Source organism: Apteryx mantelli, chromosome 3 (assembly GCF_036417845.1).
Source record: "Apteryx mantelli isolate bAptMan1 chromosome 3, bAptMan1.hap1, whole genome shotgun sequence".
Classification (NCBI taxonomy): Eukaryota; Metazoa; Chordata; class Aves; order Apterygiformes; family Apterygidae; genus Apteryx; species Apteryx mantelli.
Window position 1 is genome coordinate 115,131,393 of NC_089980.1, and position 25,737 is coordinate 115,157,129.

At 39.8% G+C, this 25,737-nt stretch overlaps 1 protein-coding gene across 1 annotated transcript in view; it reads left to right on the plus strand.

The window, feature by feature from the left end:
• Window positions 1–25,737, plus strand: part of CSMD1 (CUB and Sushi multiple domains 1) — a 1,279,784-nt gene that overhangs the window by 1,156,740 nt on the left and 97,307 nt on the right. The window contains exons 49-50 of the mRNA XM_067294827.1: window positions 14,672–14,860; window positions 22,501–22,686. Coding sequence (XP_067150928.1) covers window positions 14,672–14,860; window positions 22,501–22,686 — 375 coding nt within the window. The remainder of the gene's footprint in view (window positions 1–14,671; window positions 14,861–22,500; window positions 22,687–25,737) is intronic.

Consider the following 25,737-nt stretch of genomic DNA (forward strand, 5'->3'; position numbering starts at 1 on the left):
CGAAGAAGTTTGTAAAACTGCTTATAATTGTTTCTTCTACAGTTGCTAAACATTCGGGTGGTGATCTGCTGTAGTAAATACAGTATTTTGCTCTCCTTTTTGTTTCTGTGTATTTTTAAGTGTAGGGAATGGATGGCCCATTAATGAAGGAACTATTTTAGTAAACAGAAGAGGTATGTTCAGTTTCCTTTTCCTTTTCAGTTTCCTTTATCTAATCACTTAAACCTTTGCATCTGATTTCCTATCTATCTATAAAGTGAGAATGGTGTTAAATCCTTGCCCCATTGGATATTTGATAATATGGTGATGAAGACAACTAAGTACCCAAAAGGGGAAATCATGAGGAAACAGTAGACTAAGCTGTGACTTTATCAGTCAGCCAAAAATCTAGCATATAAGCTAAACAAAGACAACATGGGATTTGGGAAGGTCTTTTATTTATTTACACTTTCAAGCATAGGACACTGGTTAAGTGAATAATTATAAGTATCTTCTTGGTATAAGTTATTGCACTAATGATCAAGGCCCTGGTGGGAAATTAAGTCCTTTGCTAAAGTAAATTCTTGAGATAATGTTGTATTATTAATGGTAAGACTGATTATCCAGGGGATTTGGACATCCAGTTTCAATGAATTTTAATTTGGAATTGGAAATTATTTAATTGAGCATCCCTTAGACAGAGTCCCTCAGACAGTTTTGAAAAATCTCAACATAAATGTTTAAATGTTCCAGCTCTTAAGAGAATATGTTTTGTGAAATGAAGACTATGATCCTGCAAATGCAAAATCATTGTTTATCTGTGCTGCTGTCCACACATCAGTTGACTAGTGATGTGTAATTTAGCTAGGCAGTTATTACCCTGTTGGTCTTTAGTCACAAGTGACAAATGGATGTTTTGATTATAAGTGAGTTGAAACTGTTCAGTATGTTACCTTGGTGCTTAAGAGGCCTTGAAAAAATGTGGATGCTATGTCATTCAGAAAAGTAAATTAAATTTATAAATGTTAAGCTACTTCAGGTCAATGAAACTGCTGCACAGAAGTTTATCACGTTTTGTGGTAAAGATTTGTCATTCCTAGATAAGAGCAATCCTGTTCCCCTGCACCTGTATCATCTAAACCTGACTAGGTTTCGGGACAGAACCTCTCTCAGAAACTGGCTGGGAGGAAAAAACAGCATTTTGTTCCAGTGATCCTTAACACAAGGCTGCAATATTTTATAAGCATTCTTTCCAGGTTCCTGCTTAAGCCCAGAATTGTAACTCAGCTGACAGTGGCGGTAGTCTTCAGACTGACATTCTTCAGGCATTTCCTAACCCTCCAGGTCTTTGGACGTTTTTTTATTTATTGTCTTGTATGTGGTTCTTTAGTTAATATGTCAGTTCCTGATCCTAGATGATGTTGTATATACTGCACTCTGGACTCTTAATGGTGTTCAATTTAGGGAAGGGAGTTGAATTTAAGGTACAGATTGCATTTTTAATTAATTACTAAACTGTAGATAAAAAAGAGAATTGACATAGAGTCTTAAAAATGCTTCTTCACCATCTCAGCAAGATTTTCAAGGGTTGTAAAACAGATATCAGTCTTCACGATTTTAGACATTTTGCTTCAAACAGTTTCCCTTTTCTTCCTAGCGTGTGTGGCTTAGACATATGAAATAGTTTGAATATCAGCCTTTTCTATTCATACTTCATTGCCTTTAAAGTGCAAAGTACTGTGAGTTTTGGTAGGACTTTTGCTTGGATGAGGACTACAGGCACTGCTTTGAACTTTTTAGCTTGTTTCTGATGTACTATCTGCCACTTGACCTCATTTTGTACTCCACTACTTTAAAATGTTGTCATTATCAGACATTTCTGTAAGAGTGGAGGTGGAGCTGATCTACATTAAATAGCTATTTTAAACATAAGTTACCCAAACATGTATAATTCACATCACAAAATCAAGTGAATCAATGAAATCAATGAGCGCAGCTAACAGAGGCAGCAAACAGACGCAGCAGTTTGCGCAGCAGTGTTTGGGCTCTGACTAGAACTTGAGGATCTTGTTGGAAGTTGTGGGCTTTCCCGAGGAACTAGAAGGTGATTGCTGTGAACAGGAAGCTAGGCAAGGACAACTGCAGGAGGCCTTCACTTCTCCTGGGAAAAGCTCTAGCTAGGAGTGGCTGCTGCTAACGAGCTCTCTTGATTGCCCCTGACCAGAAGGAGTTGGGACCTTTGATCCTGGTGGCCCTTGATTAGGGCGGGTCAAGCACCCTCTTAGCCAGTGCTAGGGAGAGGCCTATATAAGAGCCAGGCCTAAAGCACAGCTCCCAGAGGCAGCAGTTTGTGCAGCAGTTTGCATGAAAGAACCTTCATTTCTGTTCCCTGTGGTGTGCGCTTCCTCAAGTATGGTCGTGACACACCGCAGAGCACATTCCCCAGTGGCTGTTGGAGTTGCTGTGTCAGAGGCTGGGACCCAGACCGACCCTCTGACAGTAGATGCAACTCTACAGGTCTCAGGCTGCAGGGAGCGCTTGGGGCCTCTCCGGGAGGCCTGGGCTGGCAGCCAGCTCTCCTGCAGGAGGTGTGCTGCTGTTGGCGAGCTGTGTCGTCAGGTAAGGGAGTTACGGGAGGAGGTCAGTAGGCTGCGCAGCATCCGAGAAGATGAGCAAGAGATAGACAGGGTATTCTCGGAGACTGTGCAGCTTCGGGAGTCCCAACCCCCCACAGCAGTGGAGTTGCCAGAGGGCTCTGTGCCGTGTGAAACGGTACATCATAACACCGTAGAAGAAGGCTGGAAACTGGTCACTGCTTGTGGGAGGAGAAAGGCTCCTACTCCTCCCGAAGACTTGCAGCTGAAGAACAGGTTTAGTGCCCTCCAGGATGAGGAGGAGATGGGCATGGCTGCAAGGGAAGTACCTGGGACAACAGACCCTGTGCCTTGCCGGAACGCCCGGAAAAAGCAGCGGGTGATTGTTGTGGGGGACTCCCTGCTGCAGGGGATGGAGGCACCAATCTGCCGACCTGACCTCATGTCTAGAGAGGTTTGTTGCCTGCCGGAGGCTCGTATGAGAGATGTCATGGAAAGACTGCCAAGGCTTGCCCGTGCGTCGGACTATTACCCACTGCTGCTCTTCCAAGTGGGCACTAATGATACCACGGGCTAATTGGAAACCATCAAGCAGGATTTCAGAGTTCTGGGGATGGTGGTCAAAGGTCTGGGAGCCCAGGTCATTTTCTTCTCAATCCTGCCAGAGAGGGGGATGGATGGGAGGAGGAGGAGGAGGAGATGGATTTTCCAAGTTAACAGCTGGCTGTGCCGCTGGTGTTAGCAATAGGGTTTTGGTTTCTACGACCATGGGACCCTGTTTGAAGATCAGCAACTGCTGGGGAGAGCTGGGATCCACCTCACTAAGCAGGGCACACGTGTCTTTGCCAACAGGTTGGCCAACCTGGTAAGGAGGGCTTTAAACTAGGAAAGATGGGGGAAGGGGAGAGTTGTAGTGCCAGGGTAGCTGGCAAAAGACTGCTCAAGTGAGGATGCCTCCAGCAGGTGAATGCAGCCAGGGAAGTGCGCATGGGATGTGGCTATGGAGGATCCTCTTTTACCCCTCCTGGGAAACCTGCATGCTCGATCACCTCCCTGAAATGCCTGTACACCAATGCACGCAGCATGGGGAACAAACAGGAAGAATAAGAGACCTGTGTGCGGTCGCAAGGTCATGATCTCACTGCCATTACAGAGACATGGTGGGATAGCTCGCATGACTGGAGTGCTGTCATGGATGGCTGTGTGCTTTTTAGGAAAGACAGGCCAGGAAAGGGAGGTGGTGGAGTTGCCCTTTACATGAGAGGGCAGCAGGGATGTACGGAGCTCTGCCTGGGGGTGGATGATGAATCAGCTAAGAGCTTATGGGTGAGGATTAAGGGGCAAGCTAACACGGGTGACACTGTTGTGGACATTTGCTACAGGCCGCCTGTTCAGGAAGAGGAAGTCAATGAGGCCTTCTACAGACAGCTGGAAGTAGCCTCACAATCCCAGGCCCTGGTTCTCATGGGGGACTTCAACCACCCTGATATCTGCTGGAGAGACAACACAGCTAGGCACAAACAGTCCTGGAGGTTCCTGCAGAGCATTGGTGATAACTTTTTGACACAGGTGGTGGCAGAGCCAGCGAGGAGAGGTGTGCTGCTGGACCTCGTACTAACAGACAAAGAAGGACTGGTTGGAGATGTGAAGGTGGGGGGCAGCCTTGGCTGCAGTGACCATGAGATGGTGGAGTTCAGGATCCTGTGAGGAGGAAGCAGGGCAATGAGTGGAATCGCAATCCTGGAGTTTAGGAGAGCAAACTTTGGCCTCTTCAAGGACCTACTTGGAGGAATCCCATGGGTTAGGGCCCTAGAAGGAAGGGGGATCCAAGAGAGCTAGTTAATATTTAAGCATCACTTCCTCCAAGCTCAAGATCACTGCATCCCTGTGAGTAAGAAATCAAGCAAAGAGGGCAGGAGACCTGCATGGATGAGCAAGGAGCTCCTGGCAAAACTCAACCAGAAGAAGGAGGTCTACAGAAAGTGGAAAGGGGGATAGGCCACTTGGGAGGATTATACAAATATTGTCAGAGTATGCAGGGATGTGACAAGGAAGGCTAAGGCCCATTTGGAATTAAATCTGGCAGGAGATGTCAAGGACAACAAGAAGGGCTTCTTCAAATACATCAATAGCAAGAGGAAGACTAGGGAAAATGTGGGCCCTTTGCTGAATGGGGTGGGTGCCCTGGTGACGAAGGATGCAGAGAAGGCAGAGTTACTGAATGCCTTCTTTGCTTCAGTCTTTACTGCTCAGGCCAGCCCTCAGGAACCCCAGACCCTGGAGGCAAGAGAGAAAGTCTGGAGAAAGGAAGACTTTCCCTTGGTGGAGGAGGAGTGGGTTAGAGATCATTTAAGCAAACCTGACACCCACAAATGCATGGGCCCTGATGGGATGCACCCTCGAGTGCTGAGGGAGCTGGCAGATGTCATTGCTAAGCCACTCTCCATCATCTTTGAAAGGTCATGGAGAACAGGAGAGGTGCCTGAGGACTGGAAGAAAGCCAATGTCACCGCGGTCTTCAAAAAGGGCAAGGAGGAGGACCCAGGGAACTACACGCCAGTCAGCCTCACCTGCATCCCTGGAAAGGTGATAGAGCAGCTCATGCTGGAGGCCACCTCCAAGCATGTGGAGGACAAGAAGGTGATCAGGAGTAGTCAGCATGGCTTCACCAAGGGGAAATCATGCTTAACCAACCTGATAGCCTTCTCTGATGGAATGACTGGCTGGGTAGATGAGGGGAGAGCAGTGGATGTTGTCTCCCTTGACTTGAGGAAGGCTTTCGACACTGTCTCCCATAGCATCCTCATAGACAAGCTCAGGAAGTGTGGGCTAGATGAGTGGACAGTGAGGTGGATTGGGAACTGGCTGAATGGCAGAGCTCAGAGGGTTGTGATCAGTGGTACAGAGTCTAGTTGGAGGCCTGTAGCTAGTGGTGTCCCCCAGGGGTCAGTCCTGGGTCCAGTCTTGTTCAACTTCTTCATCAATGACCTGGATGAAGGGACAGAGTGCACCCTCAGCAAGTTTGCTGAGGATACAAAACTGGGAGGAGTGGCTGATACGCCAGAGGGCTGTGCTGCCATTCAGAGAGACCTGGACAGGCTGGAGAGGTGGGCAGAGAGGAACCTCATGAAGTTCAACAAAGGCAAGTGCAGGGTCCTGCACCTGGGGAGGAATAACCCCATGCACCAGTACAGGTTGGGGGCTGACCTGCTGGAAAGCAGCTCTTTGGAGAAGGACCTGGGAGTGCTGGTGGACACCAAGTTAAGCATGAGGCAGCAATGTGCCCTTGTGGCCAAGAAGGCCAATGGTATCCTGGGGTGCATCAGGAAGAGTGTTGCCAGCAGGTGGAGGGAGGTGATTCTCCTCCTCTACTCAGCCCTGGGGAGGCCACATCTGGAGTACTGTGTCCAGTTCTGGGCTCCCCAGTGCAAGAGGGATGTGGCACTACTGGAGCAAGTCCAGCGAAGGGCTACAAAGATGATGAGGGGACTGGAGCATCTCTCTTATGAGGAAAGGCTGAGAGAGCTGAGAGAGCTGGGCCTGTTTAGCCTAGAGAAGAGAAGGCTGAGAGGAGATCTTATCAACGTGTACAAGTATCTGAAGGGAGGGTGTCAAGAGGATGGGACCAGACTCTTTTCAGTGGTGCCCAGCAACAGGACACAAGGCAACGGGCACAAACTGAAACACAGACGCTTCCATCTGAACATGAGAAAAAACTTCTTTACTGTGAGGGTGACAGAGCACTGGCACAGGTTGCCCAGAGAGATTGTGGAGTTTCTTTCCATGGAGATATTCAAAAGCCATCTGGACACAGTCCTGGGCAATGTGCTCTAGGTGACCCTGCTTGAGCAGGGGGGTTGGACTAGATGATCTCCAGAGGTCCCTTCCAACCTCAACCATTCTGTGATTCTGTGAAGTACTAAGGAATAGGAGCTGAGCTTTTGTGACTGCTATCGTACTTTTAAATCTGAATTACAGAAGTGTTGAGTGCTTACAGCTGCAACTGAAGTCAGTGGGAACTGTGTTTTAGCATATAATGCTAAGAAGCTGGAAAAATCAGATCCTGGTTATCCCAAATAGTCAAAATTTGAGTGTTTTAAATTCTTTGCATTTGAAGTTTCTGTCTGTAAAATGGGGATAAGAACAATGATTTTTGTTTTAATGACATTTTGTGAAGATATGTAAGTTAGTGTTTATTAAATACCCAGATAATATGTTGACAGACACTGTAGAAAATACACAAATTATATCTTTAAACAATGTCTGAGTAGTTCACAGCTAATAAGGTCCAGGAACTCATTTTAAACAATTAGAATGGAAAAAGAAAAAAGAGTAAATATTTTGACAGAATGAGCAGCATCCTTTCTCTATCCTCTGAAGCAGTCATCCTGTCCAAGAATACTCTATGATCATCAACTTACTCAAAGTATCATACAGACATGCACATGCATAAATGAACTTAAATTTGCAAGTGCACCTGAATCTTCTCCTTTCCTAACTTCTGAATTCTTTTCAGCCTAATAATATTCTTCCTTTTTCTTGTTGAACTGTTGTTTTCAATTCTTTTCTAAGTATTTAATAAGTTCTATGGGAAAGCAAACAGTTTCAGATATTCTGTCATGGGGAGATATATGAGTTTATGATATCATGGGCAAACATGGTTTATCAGCCGTACTTAGACATGTACACAGATACCTGTTGTTAGTGGCGCTGCTGGTGGCAGTAGTATGTTTCATCCACTTTTTGGTCAGTTCAGTGAAAGAGAATGCTCAGTTTCAGGGATACTGGTAGCAACCATGGAATTATAAGACTTGGTAATCCTTGGGCACAGCCTTTTTCTGATGTGCGTGATCCTTTCCTTATTGCCCTCTGTTGAATGGTTAATTGCATTTCAAGGAATTCACCTCTCACTTCTCATGCAGTCATACCTACCATATCTCCTTTATCCCAATCATGACACTTATTCTAGTCAAAATACTTTTGCAAAGCCAATCTTGCTGTACTCTTCAACCTTTCTGTCTGATCTCCAGCTTTGTCCCACCCCTCCTCCGGAACCCCAGTCTACTTTTAGTGGTGTTCTCTCCCTTCTATCTGCCCATCTTTCTTTCCCCTCTATCTTCCCATCTTAGTTTCCCTTGCTTCCCTTTTACAATATCAGTCTCCCCTAATCCACTGTCTCCCTTCTTCCTTGCTTCAGTCCACGATTATCTCCTTCTCTGTCTCCCACTAGTGAATCTCAGTTGGTTTTATGTATTTTTCCTTCAAGTCTCTTTTCCCTGCATCACATTTTTAACTGGACGTAATCTCAGTCTCTGATACATTGAGCCAAGAATCCTTTTCTTCTGATGTTACCATTTCTTCTAATAGCTAACGAGGTCCTTCTCTTTCTCTCTTTTCCACCACTGGCTCTTAGTCTCCAATCCATCCTTTCCTTCTTCCTGTCTCTTTGCATAATTGGTCCTAACTGTTCTTCCCCTGCCTCTTAAGCCATTACACTTGCACTGAAGTTTCTTGCTCTCTTTTATCTAGTTATTGTCTTCCTACCCAGTCAAACGTAGCTTTATTTCCATGTATGAACTTTAACTTTCACAATGTCTGGTGGTCACAGAGTTGTATTAAGACATCTCAGTTCCCAGATCTCTCCTTCCCTACTTCCTCCAGTCCCATGCAGCTGCTGCCATTGAGTCAGTGCCACCCTTGGGGTGGCACTAGAAGTAAGTAATGGTAACAGTAGGCAGCAGTGATGGCTGAAAGCAGCAGATATATAGGAATCTCTAAAGGGAGAATAAAGATGGCCAGGTCAGGAGGATATGGATTCCTGTAAGAGATTTGCAATAATAGCCATTAGGACTTAAGTATATTTGCCAAAGTAATGTAGAGGTAACTGCTGAGCAGTATTGCCATTTTGTATTCCTCTTGGTTTCTTGCATCAGTTTCTTCTTCTTAGTTCAAAAAATGTTTGTTTGTTTTTTCTGAACTATGCCTTTGGGCTCTGGGCATTGTTAGTTGTTGCAAAATAAACAACAATTAAGACAGATAGAATTCCCCTGTGCCCCCACTAATGATTTCTCTGTAGATTGGCATCATTTTCTGTAACTCAGCAGGCTGAATGTTCCATATTTCATGCCGTTTTAAAATTAATCTCTTTGAAGGTTCATATATACTATATATTGCTAGAATTACCACAGCTGAAAAAAAATAGCAGTAAGTTCACCTGTAATCCAAATAAAATAGCACAACCTGTTATGCTCAAAATCTTGCTATGGGCAAAAAGGAAGCATACTTTATATGTCTAGCCAAGAATGTACAGCTAGTATAAGTGAATTCTTAACATTCTAATCAAAGAATTACTAGTCCAATTTAAATGGTTACAGAAAAAAAAGAAGAAAGAAATAAGAAATGAATGCTACTATACTGAAAAATAATACAGTTAGAATTGTTATATACACAGTTCCAACTATCTACTCCTTCTGCTGGTGCTACAGTCATTCCTTCACTGCTCCTTTGGGTGTTAGGATCAATGGCTTCAGTCTGGTGCATGTGTGTTGTGGGGGAGGTACAGCAGGTATCAGCATCTGGAGCCCTTCACTGGGAGGAGTGTGATGCTGATGGTTTCTACTCCCTCACTCCAGGATGCACTAGGGGTTAATTTCATGTTTGCTAACATGCTTTACACCTTGCTCTTCATTGGTCTGCAAGTTCAAATTAGATCAGATTTTACTGTATGTGGTGCATTTTATATATGCTAGCTACTATTCCTTTGTTCTTTTGCTTACTCCTGAAAATCATTTTTGTCCGGGTCCAGGCCTGTGTCTTTATAACTGACCACTGATGAGCTGCATATAGCTTTTGGGGTGCCAAACTGTGCCCCATCTCTTATCATCCCATGCCTCTACTCCTCTACACCGCATCCTGTTGTTCTTATTCTCAAGTCCTCTGCTATCATTCCAAGCCTGTATTTCTCTACGCTACATCATTATGCTAGAATCATGAATACCTTATTCTGCACAGAATAGCTACTTATTACAACTACCTGTATAAAGCTATGATTTTACCATACAAAGATAAGCAAAACAAATTGGGCATACCCACCTGGTCAGAAGAAAACTTTCTGTTAAAGTTAAATAAAGTAAAAGCAAAGCTTCAAGCAGGTCAAGAAAAGTTAAGACAGAGCAATCCTGACAAGCCTTAGTCTTGAGGACTTGCAAACTCAGTATAAAGCCTTTGACTTGTTACTAGCAAAGGTGATAATGTACTGGGCTATAGGGTTACAAGTCAAACGTAAATATTTTCTATTTGAAATTGCAGTACTGAGGGGATCAATCTGGAGTTTTGTTTTTGTTTTTATGTTTAAGCCTCACCTGCTATTCTTAAACTCTCTTCAGATATTTAAAATGAAATAGTGCTTAAGAGATTACTTGAAGTACCAGCAGAAGCCTTTGGTCTTAACGGGCAATATCCTTTTTCTTTAATAGGTTAAAAGTAAATTAAGCTGTGTTTATTTTGCTTCTTTAAATGTCATATCCCCTTTAAATTTCAAGATTATTTCAGTAATTGAATTCATTGAGTTAGGTATGTAACAATGTCAGTGTGCTTATAAGGAATATAAAGCATGCCCCCAGACTTTTTACTGGACCATCTTAGGTTATTAATTTTCATCCCAGTTTTTCCTTTATGGTTTAGTTCTTTTCAGTTAATTCCCCAAGTGAGAGAATGTATGCAAAAAGCGTTTCAAGTAGAAATAATGCTGCTTAATTAAGAACTGTAAATCTTTAATAGAATACCAACAGAAACCAACATTTTTTTAGAGTCTTTAATGTAGGACCTAGTTTTACTGCTTTTATGTGGGCTGGGTTTTCTTAGAAGCCTTAACTTTGATCCATTTCATAGAAATATCAATCAATCCTGTGGCTTCTCTGAGATGAGTGAACAGAAATTTATCTTTAGGTGATAACTGATATCATAGGTGGACCTTAGGGTAGACTAATCTCCAAACTCAAGCTCACTTAAGTGTTACATGGGATTTATATGATATCATATTTGCAACACCCACATGGTCTTCATTCCAAGGAATCATCATGGTGGTGCCAAGAACATGTTACTTTCCTGGAAGAGGAATCCACTTAAGATGGTGCTAGTAAACCTCTCTTCCCAAAAGAAAAATGTTGTGGAATTCTCCACACAATGTTATAATAAAATTGAAAACGTTTCTTATTTTCCCTTTCACAAAACACCATGCTTACAATGGAATCGGAAAGTAGATATGAAACTAAGCTGACACAGTCTTTCAAAACTAAACCCGTCCATGAAAAACACTTCTAATAACAGGAAACATTCAGGAAGATGATGGAAGGAATGGAGATTATCCGTTAAATATCTTGAGATCACATAGAGAAAAAGCTCTGGAATTTGTCAACAATGTGCCTCCCGATGTAAACAATGGTGCCTCCTGAATTTATAAATATACCATAGGCTGAACATATTGTAGTACTGCGTTTTATCAGCCATAGTGCAGGAATGGAAATCTGTAAGCTGATGCATTAATACTGAGTGTAAATATTTCTGTGAGTTACTTCTGTTCCTACATTTTGTATACTGCTTTGTGAAATGCCTAGGAAATCATTATGCTTCGAGGCAATCCTAAACCCAGGCTGGCAGACTCTTGACTACTAAATAAATGAGCCGTTCATTGTCAAACACAGTAGTAATTGTTAAGGGTGGTGGAGGGTCGCTGCCTTGGGCAGGCTGCGGGGCCCAGGGATCTCTCCTGCCCAGCCGCTGGAGCCCAGCCTGGTGCGCCTGGGAACCCGCAGGTCTCTTCATCCCAGGCCGATGGTCACAGCTGCTGCTGTCCTGTTTGCAGGCTCAACCAGAAGTGAGGCTGAGCGCATATCCCAGACACACGCACGCGCACACAGAGGACATAGACACAGCTGGGTACACAGACTGCTACAGACAAGGCTCTGCTTTCAACAAGACCCATGTATAACGTTACCAGAACTCACGTAGACGTAAGCATAGATAGCCGAGTCCCCTTCTTACTTTCCAGCTAGTAAAGATTGACATTCACAAGTGAAAACACACACACATAGGCCTTCACTCTCTAATTCACAAGCACACGCACACTTGCGGATCCCTCAAATATCTGTATGGTCCCTCTGTGCATCTGATATCCTTGCCCAGCTCGTGGGCCTCTTTACCCACTGCACAGGCCTCCTACTTGCTGGCTAGTCCAGCTTGAAGTTTCTAGTGAATTACACACACACACACACCCCAGGTTAGGGGAAAATACAGACGTTCCGGCTTCCCCAGTAGCTAGTGCCCAGGCACACAGGCACTGCGACCTGTGGTCCCTGCTCCAGCTGTTGATGCTGAGACGCTGACTTCACTTTCACTCTGCCCCCCCAGACCTGCAGGCCCTACAGCCCTGGGTCCTGTGCCAGTGGCTGATGGTGGGACCCTCCCTCGCGCCAGTTGCTTGCACCACAGGCACAGGTGCCACAATCACCCAAGGTCTGACTCCAGTTGCTGGCCCAACTTCACTCACACTGGTCCCCCCAGTAGCTGACATTCCTGACACACAGCCCCATAATCCCATAGTACCACAAACTACTGTTGCTAGGACCCTTCACCCGAGGTCTCACTCCAGTTGCTTGGCTCAGATTCACCCATGTCTCTCCAGTTGCTGGCACCTAGACCTGACAGCACTCACACATGGGACAAAGCATGAGATTACACAGAAAGATAGTTAAGAAAGGATTTAATATGAAGATAGGCTAGACTGCAGTGATCAGGCACACAGGTTGGTCAGACAAGTGTACTGACTAGCAATGGCTTACAGGTGTCCAGCCTCTTTTATACACCTCTCTAGTCCCCTCCTTGTTCCTGCACAATCCCTTTCCCCCAAATATTCCTTAGAAAGTTTTGCATAGTCCCGCGGGCCCCCCTCTTACCTAAAAATAGTGATCTTTGTCTTGTTTCTTCCTTCTTTACAAAGTCCAGGTTGGCCATGTCAGCAATTTCTTAATGGTCCATCAGTTAGTGACTAGAGACTTTTGGTCTTTGCCGTTATTTCTGTTATCCCTTTTCTGTCACATTTGTGTCTCCATGTGTTTTGTTTATGGCTTCCCCCCTTTCCTTGCCCTGGAAAGGTCTTTGATCAGATAACCTTAATAATGCAGATGCTCTCACATTCCACATATCCTTACAGTAATTACCTACCTGCATTGTTAATAATATCAAATAATCACTATATTCATTTAACTATTGCTAACTAGATTGTGTGTTTTCCATTTCTTTCAGTTAGTTTTACCTGCAATACATTTCTGGTTTGTTGCAGGTTCGCTGATAATATATGAAAAGACTGTGGACAGCAAGGAAGTAGGGTTTTTTTGTTGTTATATTATCAATTGAATTTTTAAAACCAAGTAAAGTAAACAGTTTAAATGGTGTAAGGCTTTTCAAAGACTTTATTTTGCAAAGCCTTAATTTGGACCAGGTTGACGGCAAGAATGCAGCTTAACTCAAAAAAATGCATCTTTCCTTTTTCAAACATTTGAATTGCTAAACTTCATGCCACCCCAGAAAATTCATTAAAAATCCAAATAGAGAGCTAGATTTTGAAAACTGAGGGAAGGAAGTCCAGGCTATGCACAAGAAACATATAAAAGAAAAGAGCATTACAGATGTAAGCCAACTTCTGTAATTATACATTTGTGAAATATAATCACAACTTGTCTGGATAAATGTCTATCAAGAATGATATATATACATCATGGTATGCCTAAGAAACATTACAACATGATATGGAGAGTTAGTGTTGTAGTAGCAGTTACACTCTCAGAGTTCTTGGTATTGATGTTTTAGTTATCAGGACAGTTCTGCACTGGTCTTACTCTGTGAAGAATGTACATAGTCTTATTTCAGTGGTGGATGTTCAGCCAGGTCTATTTTCAGCAAGTTATGGCCCTACCATGCTTGTTCTGACAGGATACTAATCTCTGTGAGCCTGACAGCATCCAGTAGCTTGTATGTCATTATAAAGTCAGGATGATTTTTTTACACTGCTTTTACATTGCTTTTATCTGATGTTAAAAATGATTACATGCAACAAATAGATTTGTATTAGGCTCCACACATTTGTCAAACCATGCTGTACTTTTGCTTGACCTGCATCCTAGTCTGGGTAATCATATTCCTTCCTTACATACAGGTATTGCAACCCTGTTAAAAGAAAACAAGCAAAAAAAAGTCTGTATTACTCACTTTTTGACAGGAATACATATTTTATAAGATTTTTGACTTCCTTAGTACAGGCATAAACTTTTCATCTTTATGTTATAAGTTCTTGAGGAGTATAATGATCAGGAAGGCCTGTCCGTGAACAGTATTTGTAGTGATTAATGCTCCAGCTATGGTTACATTCATTTCAAAGCTTAGGTTTAAAAGAGTGCATTTTATCTTATTTTAGATGCACTGCGTATTCAGCATTTAAGAAGATGCAGTCACCTTAGAGACATTATTTTGGTAAAAATTTAATCCAATTACCATGTAATATCTCTGGGAGGACATGTATGTAAAACATTTACATAGATTTTAACATGAAAAATTACATTGAATGATCCCAAATATGGTACTCTGTCCTCTAAATTTTTAATGTATTATTTGGAAAAGTGTTTAATTTTTGACCTAGCTGTCTAAGAGGTTTGGAATTTTTTAATAATAACCATTGAAATTTATAGTGTATATTTTGTACCTCAAAGAACAGTTTTATATTTATAAAGTTACCAAATTTTGAGGTAGGCCATTTAGTAATGGGAATTATCTGACTTGCTGAACAAGCCATATATTTCCTGACTGTAGTTTCCTCATGTGGAATAGCGTTAAGTGTTTTGGAGATATAAGCTAGGTTTCTGAACTTCATGATATTTCCGCGTAAGAAGTCTGAATCATCACTGAGAATTTCAATAGTAATGTGAAGAATTCTGTACTAATTTTAACTGCATACAAAGTTTTCATGTGTCATAAATAGTATGAACATTGTGAATTAAGTAACTTTTAAGTGTTTTTAATATTATTGTCCTTTTTTTGGCATGTAGCTCCCTACTGCAGCTTAAACCCCATCTTGAGGAATGGTGGAATTGTAAATAAAACAGGTGGTCCAGCTGGAAGTAAAGTTCATTATTACTGCAAACCTGGATATAGAATGATTGGTCACAACAATGCAACGTGTAGGCGTCACCAAAATGGCATGTATCAGTGGGATTCTCCTGTGCCAATCTGCCAAGGTAAGGTATTGTTTTCTTGTTGGATATGCTTCTATGATTTAATTGCAAATAATGTTGACATCATGAGTTTATCCAACTGCATATTGACTCATGTGCTTAATGTGTCCAGAACAGTAGGATTAAAAACTACATTAATGCAGTTAAATAGGGACCAAGTGAAAAATACATCTTCTGTACTTCTCAATTTAATAAAAAATGTATCTTCAAACATTCCACAGCTAACAGTATTTTGTATTACAGAACTTTTTTTTGCAAATGCAGTAGTTTTCAGGCATTAATTTGATTTTCAAGCATTAATTTGATTAGCATATTATTTTGTTAACAGTTCTTTTAAGCCATACTTTGTAAATTCTGCTTTTTTTATGTATTCTGGATATAACTTGGGTCTATCCTAGCCTGTTCCAGACATCTGTTAAGACTAGTTACCATTTGTCAAATGTTTAAAATTTTACCTGTATGAAAACCAACTCACAAATTACAGAGAAAAAGAATAGCATAAAGTAGTACAAAGCAGTTAGGCACAGTTATTTTTAGGTAAAAATACTTTTTCACACATTATTCGGTAAGCGGTTATTGCTATTGAAGGGTAAAGAGTTGTGTGTTAGATAAGATCAAGAATTTAGGGTAGAGGAGAAGGACTTTGCAAAATCCATCTATATCATATATATTAATTTGCTTAAATGTGGTGTAGTGTCATTTGAGGCACTCTAAAGTATTTTACCTGTCCTCCAACTGCCAGTCCAGAAAGACACAAGCCCCTGTGTTATATCCAGCAGTCCTGTCAGGTGACTCAGAGGTCTGAGAATGTTTCACATAGCTCTAGACAATGGGAGAAGAAACAAGTCAAGCCCTATATGGCTGCACTCCGTCTTCATTATTTAATCAATACTGGCAGTGAAACTTTGGAAGCTGTTCTGCTGACTAGCCATCAATGACCCGAGAAATTTAGGTGTCTTACTCCAGAGCTCAGGTTCTTTGAACATCTGAGGACAGGGACAGTACTCTGTGTGCTTGTTAGGCTGAGGAGTTGAGGTCATAAGCTGTAGGACCCACTGTATCATACTTTTCCCTAGTACCTACAATAGAATTTAAGATCTCATGGTTCCTCAGCTGTCAGCAATTATTTGCAAATTTACCCCATACCTTTCTACTTCTGATCCACCCAGATGATGGCAGCCTGCTATTACTACTAATATTGTTCAACCAAATAGCAGAGGCCTGTATAATGAAAATATGATGTCCCAGCACTTCAGAATTCTTCGAGTATTAGTGTGATTCTTTCATATGGTGAAATTTAGGTAAAGGCAGGGGTTCACTTTATTTTTAAAGGTCTAGAGAAATATTTAAGGAATGCATAAATTTATAAGATTTCAAAGTTCTGTAAACCTGGAAAATGCTAGAATAAAGACCTGTATTTTTTCCTTAGCTGCTTCCTTTTTTTCAGAACAGTCTGATTTTTATGTGTTTTTCTTTTACATTTTTGTTTTTTACATTAGCCATTCTAACTTTGAAAACTAGGTGTAAAAGTAATGAGGTATGTGAAGGTTGGAAGAGTTCTGAGTGTGAGGGAGAATAGTTTTTTGAACAATTTAAGAAAAAAGTCTTCAAATAGAGGGGGCAAAATGGGATAATTCACAGAAAGCAGAAGGAAGAATGTGCGGATATGTACAAGTATTGACATGAGGTCCTAGAAACTGATTATGGATGACCAGTGGAGAAAGGGTCCCAAAAAGTAATAAAGTCTGAACAAAAATTAAGCAGACTTGACAAAGTTATAAAATGCTTCAGACACTGAGTCTATCTGTGCTGTTTTGTCACTATGTGCACGTGTGTGTATCTGTGACACATTAGAAATGCAGCATGCTCACAAATACATTTTTTCTTTCATTTTAAGCAGTATTTGTAATTTTGGCAGTATGTGTATGACTGAGGGTATATAGATTTCTCTTAGCAGTAGAGGAAAAAAGATATTGGGCATAGGGAGTGAGGATAATCTTTACCAGCAACTTCTTGCGAATGTAGGATTCCTTAGTTTTAATATTTCACTATTACAAATCTGGAGCTATTATTCCAACTTTGGTATCTGGAGGAAGCATATATTTTTTCAACAAACTCTAAAATGTAAAGTATTTTTCTAAATACATTAAGTATCTGTTATCAAAATTGATTAAAATTAGGCATTTGGTCCAGCTCATGGATTTCATTATGGGATATTTCCCAATAAAAATGCCTGTAATTAAGTCTGAAATTCCTGTAAAATTGATCTCACAGGGTTACATTTGTAATTAAGCATCATGACTGTGCCTCAATTAATGCTTGAAATCAAGTTTGATTGCATTCATTATCAGAAAAGAGAAGTTCTCTGTTACACATGTAATATAACAATATCAATTTTAATATAAACACATCTCTAATTTGGGTTAGTCTGGTAGGATCAGATGATATTTTTCAACTCCAGTTTTATCAAATGCAGATACATATAATAATGTTCTGGGCAATATATAAAGAACTTGACTTCTGTCTGGGGAATTGTAACTTACTGTTATTATCTTTACTTTCATTTGCTGAAGCAAGAGAAAAAAATGAGTCAAGCTAAACTCAAAATATTTATGATCAGAGAGAATTCTAATTCTTACACAATCACTCACACATTTTTTTTTTTATAACCTCGCATTCTCACTTATTGTTTTCACTTCTGAGACTGAAAATTTCCAGGCTGGTCTCTTGGTTGCATATTTTTATAAGATTTCTTAACTGTTTTAAATGTGCTTCCTCTGGTAGAACATTGATATCTTGATGTTTCCTCTGAGCGTGGAAACTTGTGAATCAGAGATCACTATTTTCTTTTCAAATATGCCTGGTGGTATATGCCACGGTAGTTTACTAAAAATAACATATGACTTTCAGATGTATTAGTCACTGGCAAAAATATATCTATTTTTTTGATGTAGTAACAGTAACCTGGGACAATTCATGCCCTGATTACTGTTGTATTCATTGGCCTATTGAGGAAGATACCTGCCTTCATTCTCCCTCTGGCAAATAATTAGGTTTGAATTAGTTTTGATGGGTTACGCAATTAAAAAGGCAGGGTAAGGAATACAAAGTGGCTTAAAATGTGATCATTAGGGCATTCTGAAGGGATGTAGCACATGCGGTGATTGAATCTTAGTTTCCTACGTCCTTAGTGAGTATTTGAAGTAGAAGAACATTGCTCAACAACTGAATCTACATCTGATCCATAAGTGGTAACGCAGTGGCCCAAGGACATTTCCCTGAGCCTGGACCAAAGCAAAACTTCCTATCAAAAGCATATCTGGAGAGTGCTGATATGATTCGCCTTTGGAAGCCATTTTGATGCTATTGCTCTCCATAGATAGCTGCTGAGAGAAAATGATAAAGACCCTATTAACGATCCTGGGAACCACTTATGCCATCTTAGTCACTGTCTAGCTCATATCCAGATCCTCATACATGGGGAGAACAGGAAAAGAAGGCTGAGGCTCTGAGATGAACTAGATAATAAGAGAAAATAGGAGAAAAGCTTGGCAAGAAGAGTATATAGAATCAAAAACTGAAAGCAAGAAGGAATTGTCAGGGTCATATGGATCAGGAGGGGTGGGGGGTCAGGAGTCTGAGACGTGGTGGCAGTGGGAGGGCGGCAGGGTGGCAGCGCTCCCTCTGAGAGGCAAGTGTAAATACCCTTCCTTGTCCCGTCTGTTCTTCATATACAGGACTCAGCCTTTGGCTTTGTTTTTTTCTCCCACTCATTCCTAAAAGATGTAAGAATAACTTTAAAAGCCTTGAAGAACACTGGGCTGCTCTTCAGGTGCACCATTTGAGAATGAAACGGAGACTCCCTCATAGATTTGTGAAAGAAAACTAGAGGTACCTACTTTAAGGAAGGAGTTCCCTACTCTGGATCCTAGGTATTTGGAAAAGCTTAAAACTTATGACAGGGTAATGACAAAATATACATGATGTTCAATTTTCTGCTTAAAACCTTCATTCTAAGTATTGTCACTATAGATAGCTCTGTGCTTGCTGAAATGAATAGAACTGTATGGTTGAGCTGGAGATACTTGGGTTGTTGTTTTTTTTTCTTGCTGTGCTGACCCAAGGTAAGGTTCCAGGACCATAACTGGGTTCTGTCTCTGCCCTGGGATGGAAGGCTTCAGAATTATTTTTAGAAAACTGGCTTGAGGATATCCCTTTGCAGTTTGCCCAGAGCCCTGAATCTAGGGACCATCAAACTGCTTCAAACTCCTCCCTCTAATTTATAGGGAATTTAAACACCTCTCTTAGCAGTATGTTTGATGCCAGAAACAGGTCACTAGCTGATAAATGCATGTGCATTAAATTTAAGGGTTTTCCAGTGTATGGAACTCAGTGAGCTCTAATTTTTGACTATAATGCCATCTCCAGCCTCTTTTGTGTATGCAGTGAATTTGCATGCACTATATATGAATAATACATAAAAGATATATATTAAAGATATATAGGTATTTTAAAGGATTGCCATAAATTTTACTTATTTACTGATTTTGATAAGAAATAAATTTCAGTAACACATGTGGAACATTTAAGTAAATTAAAGTTGCATCCCAGTTTCTAGATAGTAAAAGGGTTTTCAGCTTGCATTGATTACCTGTTCTTTGGAAGTATATCTTTATGATGTGCAAGATAATAGAGACAATTAAGGTTGAGCTGTATATTTTTCACATTCTAAATACACATCTCTCAGCTGGAACCTGGGAGTCTTATCCAATCATTGACCTTAGAAGCACATGGACAGTTCCTCAAATTGGAAGATTTCCTGAAATCAGTATGTCATTTTAGCAATCGTTTGGGATTCTGAAAGGTTCAATATACTTAAATATGTGTCAGGAGAGACATTGTTTCAATTGTCAAAAGAGCATATGCCATTTCAGTGAGTTTTCTTCAGGTAACTTTACTTCAAACATTAAAGTATTTGTTATTTAGTGACACTAACAGTGCTAAAATGTTTTGTTTGGATACTACTGTTCTAGAAGCCATTAGCAGCCTCAGGAAATTAATAGCAGCAGGAATATTTCTTTCCAATCCCAATTTCTTGGGGAGAGACAGCCAGCCAGACTGTAACAGGGGCAGTGCCACCTTTTCTGATTAATAACTAAAGCAGCAGCAGGAATAACCTCACATTGTAACAATACAAAAGTCCTCATCAGCAGTCTAGGTAGAAAGAGAAGAGATGGTAAGGACTGTGGTACGATAGAGTAAAAGTGGTGAAGTTTGACAGGAAGCATGGATTTTGAGGTGCTTTAGTACACAGGATAGTACGTCAGACCTGGCATAACTGATGCTTATGACCTGGGCAGTGTACCAGTGTGACTGCCAGCAGCAGCAGCAGCTTTTACCCTTCCCTTCTCCATTTTCTCAAACAGCATCAAGAGCATCCAAGATGGGTCTCCAGAACCACTTCCTTCTCACCTTTCTCTCTCTGCCCTTTCTCTGTCCCATTTCTACCCTTTGTAGTGGCAGGAGGCTCAGCCTTTGCCCGTTGAAGGAGAAATACTCAATTATGAGAAGACAAGAGTGGCTCTGGTTAGGGTGCCAAAAAGTGCCAATAAGATGTGTTACAAAGGAAGCAGCTTATTTTTCAATATTTCTTCAGTTCTAGTTCTATTTGCAATGTGACAGATTCCAGATGGAAGCAAACAACTGAAATGAACTAACCATTTATCATTTTATACTGCCTACCTCTCTTCATTATAATCATATGCAAAACACTGTGTTGTATTTAATTTAAATGCATCAAATGTGACAACTTTGGAATATTGAAGACAACCTTTAGGATGATGTTTATGGTACCATGACAATGTGTTGTGAAATTAATCATTTTCATTGAATCAGGTAAATGATAACAAAAATTAGACAATTTTTTTATACTTATCTTCACCTATGTTTAACAGATTTCAGACACAGTCTGTCATTTCTTCCTTTGTAATATATTGATCTTATTAAATAATACTTCACAGTTCCAAGAGGAAGGGAACAAATACCCACAGGACTTTGTGACTGTTAAATTGTTGAATAGCGTCTTACAATTGAATATATATATATATATATATATAAAAGATATATAGATATAGATTTGTATATATGGAACAGACATTTGCAGAACTCCTCCCTGGGTTGTTATATATGTAGAAATGAAAGCTTCAAAACTGTTTCATCTTTATTCAGTGTATTTACTGAAGATTAATAAACTGGATGCTAGACTCAGAGAGGCTAGTGATTCTATAAACATATACATTGGGTTATGAAATCTTTAAATAGATTCATTCTAATATTGTGGTGTGTTCTGTGCTCCAAGTTACCATTTTACAAAAAATAAAATATTTTCAGAGAAAATAATGCTATGACTTTTACCTTCAAAAGTGCCACAGGGCAAATGTAAATTCTTTACCAGCATTACTGACTTACACAAGCATCGAGTTAATCTTTGTGGATAAATAACCATTTTAAACAAAGTGTAGCATTTTAAATAAAAGCTTACCAAAGATTTACCTTACTTCCTTTTGTTATCAAAATCAAGGAAGGTGAGTTGTGTGGCAGAAGGCAATTGAGTCTTGGAAACCTAAAGGTGACTGAGATTGATATTTCTGGAATTATACCCTATCCTAAAATTGTATATTAGGAGATACTGTTAAATGCACTGTACTGAGCTCTGATAAAAATATAAATAAATTCTAAAGAAGCTGAAAAACTAAATGCTATTCATACTTCAGTAAGTGGAAAAGAAATGAAACTTTGTGAACTTGAAAAAATAATTACTTGTCTGGGGAACAATTTTGAAGGAGCATCAAAAAGCTATAATAATTTGGAATCTCAAAACAATTGTTAATGAAACATAAGATCCATTTTAGAGAAATGAGAATCAGAGGGAACTCAAAATTGCACCTGTTTAAAGTTAGTAATTTCCTGCATGGTATGGAAAATGAATAAGGCCTAAATTCACATAATATTTTGCATTTTGAAGTGAATTAGTAAGGTATGTAATTAAGTGTTTAACTGTAAGTATCTGGATAATGCCCTTAATTTCAGTAGAACTCCTCATGGTCTAAGTATATATTTAAGTGCTTTTCTCATCAGACAAAAAAGCTAAGCTGATTTCTTAAATGTCAAACATTGTCTTACATGTTTAAAAAGAAACAAACATGAAGTTCTGTTTATAGTAGATGGGTAATGAAAGAAATCCAGAGAAAATGGAAGCAGAGTATTAGAAAACATTTAAGAAGTTTCCAGTTCATTTCTTATTGGACCAAATCACTTTGGACACTTTCTAGATTCTTTTTCCCCTAAAAAATAAACTATTGACCTTTCATTGCTTAGTCTGTGTTGGAATTTCCATCTCTCCAGTGACTGAATTAAACAAAGTAATGATTTATAAAATGCCTATTTTAGATGCACTGCAACGTATTTGTTAATATTTTAAATATTCTTACATTTTTGAAATGTTTTAAAATTCATTGCAATTTTACAAATGGAATTGTCGAAATTACTATTCTGTGTTTATTATTTCAGTGATGGGGCAATATTTTTTTGTTTTGATTAATATGAGGAAATAACTTTTTTTAAATCTTTTCCTTTCTTTTTAGCTGTATCTTGTGGTATTCCTGAATCCCCTGGGAATGGTTCAGTTATAGGTAATGAATTCACTTTGGGCAGTAGATTGGTATATGAATGTAATGAGGGCTTCAAGCTAGAATCTAGTCAACAAGCAACAGCAGTGTGTCAAGAAGATGGATTATGGAGCAACAAAGGGAGGTCACCTGTCTGTAAATGTAAGTGGGCATGTAGTTCTCAAGCATATTTCCCTTGAACTTTCTCAGGAAAATCTTCAGAGGTGATGTTTAGATTTTATGTATACATATCCCCATAACTGGAAATTCAAGAACATATAGTCATTCAGTATGCTGTAAATTAAACACAGAAGAGGCCTATTAAATGTATTTAATAAAAAACTTGTTTATCTTCTGCAAAAAATCTGACTTAAAATCTTTAAATAATTCACATTTTCACGTATATTTTAATATGAGTAATGCTGTCTTCTCCATCTTCAAAGTGTTATGTTACAATTACCAATTTTAATTCATTTTTAATACAGATTCTAAATTAATGAAAGCAAAAACTATTTCTTAAAATGCTGCCAGTTTAGATAATTAAGCAGGATAAAGGTTCTTTACTCTTCATTTTTGTCTCCCCTTGGAACTAGTCGGTGTGATACGGACTCTCCTACTGTGTAACACAGCCTCTCATGTGTGTTTGGGTTATGGCCATCTGTTTTTATACAGGATCAAAACAATAATTAACTCAGCCTGACTTCAACCATTTGACTTGGATTACTGATTAGGACATAAAATTATTAATTGTTAGTATACTATACTTATTGTTGCAAGTTATTTTAGAATATAGAACTAATCAACAGGCTATGTGTCTGTTTTCCAGATTCTAAATTTGAAAAGCACTTCCATTTTTCAAACAAGTAAAATTAAACTTATTTTTAAAGAAAGAGTAAAATGATATGAAAATGAGAATTTTGAAATTATATTTGATTGTAAAATGGTTTTCACTTACTTGACTTGATCTACAGCAAAAAATTGATTGGTGTATTATATAATATGCTTCTTGGAAATTCTGTCTGAATTATATTTTCTTAAAAATATATACATATACAATTGTAGTAGGTGTATCATGTTAATGAGCTATGTTGAGGTGGAATGTAGAGGTGGAATATGAGTTAAAAAATTTCTTCTCCTAAGATTTTTTTTAGAATATGACTAAAACAGATTTTTTTTCCTGAGGAATTGTCCTTTCTGAACTGAAAAGTTTTATTTCTGTGTATTTTGTCTCTCTCCATGCAATATAATATTCAACCCAAGCAGCCATGATTTCAGAACATATCTGTGAAAGAGCAACAAATTGTTCTATTACTGCTTACCTGATTTGGAAATCTCATAAATACTAACTACAGAAGAGAGGCTGAGTATTTTCACCAGTCACCTTGCCTGTACAGTTGTCAGTTCTGGTCATTGTACTACCTTTAAAAAAAAAAAAAAGAAAAAGAAAAGAAAAGACTTCATGAGAATGAACAAGTACCATTGCTGCCACATTGGTGAGATCTGACTGTGAAGTGAGAAGCTGTGTAATTTATTCCATTATTTTGAGTTCAGCATTTCCCTAATAAAACAAATATTTCAAAAGGACAAGGAGTCCTACAAAAACAATTCCTTAAAACTTGTTTTTGAAGAGGATAAAATGCAGCAATAATTTTGTTTATAAATAGTTAAAAGTAAGAAATCAATTATTTTACAGTGGTAGGGGAAAACAATTTGAAGATGTGATGCTATTATTTTTCTTCTGGTGATTAATCAACACCATCTTTCTGTGCTCTTTATTTCTAATAATACCGATTTTTCCCAGAAGCAGTTTTTTAAGATAACTTCTACACCTTATCAGCTTATAACTGTTTCATTTTACATTGTGTGAAATTCTCCAATCTTTAAATAAAATACTCAAAGCCTTTAGATTGTTGAGTCATGATGAACTTTATAGATTCAAGCCTAAACTTATACAAATGTAATTTATTTATGAAAACAGAACTCTTTCATTTAAAAAAAAAAACACACTTCATGTGATATAGTCTTAATGAGTGATTGCTTATCTATACATTGAAACTGTGACTAGCATTGAAGTGGCTAGAATTATTTGTCACCCAGTTCAACGTATTATGTGACAGTGTTTTCTCTTCAGCACTAAAGTCTAAACAGAAAATTGGAAGAAAAAGAAGTTATTCCTCCCTTCTTTAGGTTAGAAGAGGGAAGGGAGCCTTGGCATATTAGTTGACCTGGGGGAGGAGCTGTAAACAAACAATCAGGTGCACCACAAACCTCAGGGACAGAAAGTACATTTATCCCTATCCTGTTTCACAGGGCTTATTTTATACTGGGACAGACACAGGCATACTCTTCCTTCCATTCATGACAACAGAGCCACATCAGATTTTGTTATCAGCTGTGAATCTTCCCTTCAGCATCTTGCTTGCGTTGTATACTTCACTGCCAGGTTGACTTGAATGGTGGTGCTTATATGCACAAAATCACAGAATGGTTGAGGTTGGAAGGGATCTCTGGAAATAATCTAGTCCAAAATCCCTGCTCAAGCAGGGTCACCTAGAGCAAGTTGCCCAGGACCCTGTCCAGACAGCTTTTGAGTGTCTCGAAAGATGGATCAGCCACTCCTCCCAGTTTTGTATCGTCAGCAAACTTGCTGAGGGTGCACTCTGTCCCTTCAGCCAGGTCATTGATGAAGAAGTTGAACAAGACTGGACCCAGGACTGACCCCTGGGGGACACCGCTATCTACAGGCCTCCAACTAGACTGCGCCGCTGATCACAACCCTCTGAGCTCTGCCATTCAGCCAGTTCCCAATCCACCTCACTGTCCACTCATCTAGCCCACACTTCCTGAGCTTGTCTATGAGGATGTCATGGGAGACAGTGTCGAAAGCCTTCCTCAAGTCAAGGGAGACAACATCCACTGCTCTCCCCTCATCTACCCAGCCAGTCATTCCATCAGAGAAGGCTATCAGGTTGGTTAAGCATGATTTCCCCTTGGTGAAGCCATGCTGACTACTCCTGATCACCTTCTTGTCCTCCACATGCTTGGAGGTGGCCTCCAGCATGAGCTGCTCTATCACCTTTCCAGGGATGCAGGTGAGGCTGACTGGCGTGTAGTTCCCTGGGTCCTCCTCCTTGCCCTTTTTGAAGACCGCGGTGACATTGGCTTTCTTCCAGTCTCCAGGCATCTCTCCTGTTTCTCCATGACCTTTCAAAG